This window comes from Haplochromis burtoni, unplaced genomic scaffold (genome assembly GCF_018398535.1).
Source record: "Haplochromis burtoni strain Fernald_Lab_line unplaced genomic scaffold, NCSU_Asbu1 Contig_1140, whole genome shotgun sequence".
Lineage (NCBI taxonomy): Eukaryota > Metazoa > Chordata > Actinopteri > Cichliformes > Cichlidae > Haplochromis > Haplochromis burtoni.
The window spans coordinates 9,507-15,276 of NW_024583501.1; the positions used below are offsets into that span (position 1 = coordinate 9,507).

The 5,770-nt window shown below is 38.1% G+C and overlaps 1 protein-coding gene across 5 annotated transcripts in view; it reads left to right on the forward strand.

Moving 5' to 3' along the window:
• The window catches only part of LOC102298331 (VPS10 domain-containing receptor SorCS2), a gene marked incomplete at its 5' end in the record, with an annotated part of 69,131 nt that overhangs the window by 6,318 nt on the left and 57,043 nt on the right, over positions 1-5,770 (forward strand). For all 5 annotated transcript variants that reach the window (XM_042216621.1, XM_042216622.1, XM_042216623.1 and 2 more), the window contains 2 exon segments: positions 990-1,108; positions 5,335-5,424. In XM_042216621.1, the coding sequence (XP_042072555.1) occupies positions 990-1,108; positions 5,335-5,424 (209 nt within the window).

The window sequence follows — 5,770 nt, forward strand, 5'->3', positions numbered from 1 at the left end:
TGTGTGTGTGTGTGTGTATTTTCTCTATTGCCAGCTTGTCACCTTTGGGGGGAACATAGCGGCTGAATTTCAGGAGTCGATGCTGCTGATGCAGCTGCTGGTTGAAATTCAATAGTGGTTGAGCTTTGCACCATGCGCTAGCCTCTCTGTGTGCCTGTGTGAGGGTAATCCCTCCTGGCCATTTGGATCCTAGAACGACTGTATGTCTATGGGGAAGCTGTCATATCTTATAGAGTCTGGAAAATGATGTCTCCATTTTTCTTTTCGCCTAGTTTTTCCTCTCATACATTTTCTTCCACTCCCTCTAACAGCCAGCCACAGAAAAGCAGAAGCTGCAGTCTTCAGCTTATCCTTATTTCTATTGTATTCTATCCTATTTTTTTCCCCTTCTTGAGCCTTTTCTCTTTTACTTTCTCTACTTAACATAGATTACACAGTTTTTATTATGTCAGCTAAAAGCTATAGTTGTATTTAGCTTCAATGTACAGTATAAGTACCATTACTGTGAATGCTGTTTGAATAATCATAAATCTCTGTGAATATTCAACCTACTCAAGTTAAGTTACTTTATTTTTACAACACATTTAAACACATCAGATATTAAGTAGCTGAGACGTAATAAAAAATATATTTTACACTATATTTTATTCAGTTTTATAATGTGTTTTCAAAATAGTCCAGTTGAGGGACTTTATGGGCCAACAAAAGTGAAAACCAACCATCTGGTAAGCAAGCCCTTGGTGACAGTGGGAAGGAAGAACTTTTAACAGGAAGAGACGTCAGGCAGAGCAAGGCACAGAGAGGATCCATGATCTGCCTGGACCTGTTCAAGGGTGTGGGGGCAGAAATTACAAAGATGCATTGCAATTATTAACAGGATATTCTAGAATGCCAATGTGTTTTGTTTAAAATTTCCAGCAGTAATTATCCCTTCCTGTTTCCTGACTGTGTCACTGTTTCCTGTCCTGTTGCTGTCCATGTCACTCCAGGCTACTTGTATGTCACCTGCCTCATTCAGAACTGCTCGGACAAAATGGTGACAGCACAGTTCCTTGGAAAAATTGATCACAACTCACTGCTGGTGCAGGATGACTACGTATTTGTCAAGGTAAAAGAGGAATACATGTGCATGAATGTTTTTATTTTACACTTTGAAACACTGTGCTATATAAATGTCACTTATCTTCTCTCATATTCCAGACTACTGCCATTCTATTCAAACTAAATTTTAAATCCTGTCACGTATCCACTCCATTTTGTCTGATGCATTTGTTAGATTCCACAGCACCTAATATTCTCAACATTACATCTGACTGCTGCATTAATGAGAAGACAGGAATTGCTCCTCTGATGGTTTCAAATTCTATTTTAATGTCTCGTGTTGCAGGTTATTGTTTTGTCTTTGTTCTATTTGAACTCATTCAGCTTTTCACACAGTAGACAGCATTTTTGTACACATTTAATAAATACTATTTGTGTTGTGGGAGAGGAAATGTGTACACCTATGCATTTGCATGATCATATAGTCCATCTGTTCTCCTCTGCCTGTCCAATTCAGGAAGTCTGGACCCTATTCCAGCCCTGCAACCGCAAACAGGTTTCAGGGCTAACACAGAGAGACAGACAACCATGTTGATCCACATTCACACTTATGGGCAATTTAGAATCACTCAATAACCCTTTGAACTGTGGAAGGAAGCCAGAGTACCTGGAGAGAACCCACAAAGACATGGGAAGAACATGCAAACAGCAACCTGACCACTAAGCTATATGATATGGAAAACATGAGACAGGAAATGCAGGGGTGAGCTAGAAAACAGTAACTGAACTTCAAAAGGAGGATTATCCGTTGGTCAGTCAACCGTAGAGGCCATCATTTTATAGATCACAGGGTGTTCAAGATGTGATACTGATAAATTGCATAGCTTAGCCAAGCTTAAACATTATTTTAAGCTAGAGTGTTATCAGAATTATAATCATATAGTCTGCATTACAGTCAAATGGAGATTTCAGGTTATGCATAGGTCTCGGGAAAAAATTATGATTGATATTATGATCTTTTCCCGAGCTTAGTGAAATAGTGAAAACTTCTATTTTCTTCCTCTTTTTTGCCAGAAACAAAACTTGTCTCCTCACTGATACATTCTTTGTACTGTACGTCTCTAAAGTGGACCCAAAATCTAGGCAGCCTCCAAGGGTCGAGGCAGAGGCACCTATACTGTGGCTTTTGTTGCATTTACTTTCCAGCACTCTGTAGATAGATACTTTAATGATCCCACGAGAGAAACTGTTGCTTTAAATCAGCAGAATAAAAGAATAAAATTACTACAGTCTACAATAAAAAAGCAATAAACAACAAAGTTAAAGTCTTATACTATGAGATAGTTCTATATACATAATACTAGTAAGGAAAAACTGAGCAAGTTTTTTTTTTTTTAAACCTGCATCTCCCCAGTTATTTCTCTTTCAGCATTTGTGTATATGTTGTATCTGTCAGTGTATCTATTCAGTTGTAGTTGTGTTTGCGCTTACAGCTGAATTTGCAGCTTTATGCCTGTTTTACTGATAAACTCTTGCTGCCCAGATAACATACAGTGCTGTCACTTGAAATGGAAAAAGAATTTCTATTTGTGATAGTGTGCGGAATTAATCTTGTCTATAATTGATTTGCCATGTAGTACAGTACTGCACACTCTGCAGTGGCCAATAGTTCAATTCTATTTGCATGGAGAATAGACATGAGCTGGTATGCTAGAGGACAATCTCCACAGTGGGACAAAGTTGCTCTCTCTGGGTGTTGTCCCCCTATGTGTAAAGTTATGTGTGCATGAGTGTTTGCATCTGTGAGAAAAATGAAAACTCATCAGGTCACTGTAGACTGGCCCATTATCCTTAAGGGATAATCCTCCTAATATTTCAAGCATTACATACAGATATCAGGTTTGAAGAACAACACCTCAAACAATCTTTACTAGCAGTTCTTACGTGTTTGCCTATAATGAAACCCAACACCTGGCAGTTCTGTGAGTGATGTATGTGTGCGAACATTTACTGCATGTGTCACTTTCCCTTTAAAGTACTTGTTGATACTTTCATCCCCAACTTTATAAGGTGAGGTCTGTTCCTTGATCATTAATATGAAAATTATCATAACCATTGATCAATAACTGATCAAAACCCATTGATCAAAGGCCATGAATACCATTAACAGAGAGAGTTGGGGAATGGCTGCAATCACAGCTTTGTAAGATGGCAAAAGATGGTTTCAGTTATTGTGCAAATGTAGTGTTTATACGGCTGGGGAAACCTGCAGTCAACTGAGACTGAAGAAGTCACTTGGATGAGTGATGAAACGTTTCTTCCACTGAAAACGCTACGTCCAGATGAACAGAATCAACCTTTTGTGATCGACTTACCTGGATGATTGAGCATGAATCAAGTACAATACAATACAATACAGTACGATACAAAGTGCTCTGACTGGTCACCTTTAATCTATGAGGTCCTAATTAGAATAATCTCAAACCTAACTGAATAACTATGTAGATTTGAAAGCGTCCAGAACAGCAAATAATGGAATACCTTTTGGAAAATTAGTTTTCAGAGCTCCACACTTTGAGAATTAATGTAAAAAGTGTGTTGTGGATTATGATACCTAAACACAAGTCTCTATACTGAGTACAGAAACTAAAACAAGGTACATATAGACAAAGAAAAAAAAAACTGGAGGTGATGATAGACCAAATACATCTTGTCACTTGCATTGCCAGCTTTTCATGTGCTTTGTCAGTCTTTTTTTTTTTAAATTTTTTCTCCTTTCAGTGTGCGGTTATGTGGTGAACATTTCTCGTGAGGTTTTCAGTTTTTTAAAGCCCTTCATTGTTCATTAAGTTCACCTGTTTGTTTTAACCCTTCCTTCAGTTGGTTGGTTGTTGTCTAGTAACTTCTTGTTCACATGTTCCTTACTGTGCTCTGTTCTTTTATTATGATTTTGGGTTTCATTTAGTTTGCTGGTTTCCTGTTTGTTATTTTAAGTGAAGGCGTTTTCAACAACTGGCAGCCTGCAGTCCTAATCCTTTCAGCTGCTGGGGGTTCACCCAAAACATTTCTTTCTGAAACTGACAAGTTTATTGATTTGCAATGAAGTACTGAACCTCTGACATTCAGCTATTCACACAAGTTTCACAAACACAAGAAACTCTGGCTCTTTGTATAAATTTTGTCCAAAAAAAAAAAAAAAATCTTAATGGTATAAACAGATCTTCGGGGTACTTTTCCAACATTAAGGCACTACATAAATATGCAGAGTCAGAGCTGAGAATGCAGCTCTCATCCCACTCTGCCAGCCGTCCTTTAGAAAGTGATTCCTTTTGAAACCTCAGTCCATGACACTTTCTTCAGTAGCTCTCATTTTTTAAAAATGGCTTTTTTTGTTTGATCCCTCTGCAATGCTTATCATTAAAGAAAAGTGGAACTTACCTGCTCCTTTCAATCACAAGCAATGGCAATAATCACAGCTCAGTCTGAACTCAGATGACAGAGACTGACATCTCCATGAAGGGAAAAAAGGCAAAGTCAAAAATAGAAGCACTGAATGCAAAGTTATAAACCTTTCCTTTTTATTTTGACAAAGAAAAAATGTTTTTTTTTTAAACACACACACACACACAAAAAAAAGGAGTTTCAGTGCTGCTCACCTGTTTCAGAACATGGTTAACTCATTTCTGAGCCCGTCACTTGGGATATGACACATTCAGCTCTTGTTCCAATCCACTGTCAGTCACTAGTGCGGTCTCTTTTCTCCCAACTTCCTCTGCTAAACTGTAGAATCACCTGTTTGAGTATTCTGGTTCGTGCTATGTGAGCTTTTTCATCGTCTGAGCACTCAGCAGGACGACAGCATGATTCAGCCTTTTACCCATTTGTGAGTTGAATGCCAAGGTCTGTGCAATGCGCAGGAGTTTCTTTGCATTTACCTATCAGCACAGGGTGACTCACCGGCAACAGATGGTGAACTGTGCACCTCCACCTCCACAATTAGTCAGCTGGACATTTGCAGATGTTGAACATTTGATTGTTTTTCTGCAGGACAATATTTAAATGACTGGATGAATTCAGCCTTAATATGTCTCTTGATGCTGTGTCACTCAAATTGTTTTCTCTTTCACTCTTGCCTCGTTTTTAATCTCAGTGCATTCAGCAGCTTTCCCTTTAAAGTAATATACTTATGGGTCGTATGTCTATAAAAAATTTAAAACTGTTTGACTATATTATAACTGTAGAACTGTTAGACTGTTATTCATGCTGTTGCTGTTGTTTTTGCTTATTTCCCAGGTCACCACAGGCAATCGGACCAAGCACTATGTGTCCTACCGACGGAATGAATTTGTCCAGATGAGGTTTCCTAAGTATGCCTTACCAAAGGTAATGGACGAGAAAATTGGTGCATCTTTTGCTAATATTGATTTAAGGTTGACACAGTTTGCTCCCTAAAAGACTTCTCAGTCTGAATTATGCACGCATCCCTCAGGGATCAGTGTTTTGAACACTTTCATTTATAGTTGTTTAGCTAAGAATAATTACAAGAATTCAGTGGAATCAGATTTATTTTTACTTTTCACATTAAATGTGTAGGTTCTGTAAAGTCATTACTGATGAAACCCACACCATTAAGTGAACTGCAGTTTGTATTCTGATATTTGCACACACTTATGCTCACATTCCATGTGTGACCAGGTTCACAACAGTATTTCATGATACTCCATCGCTA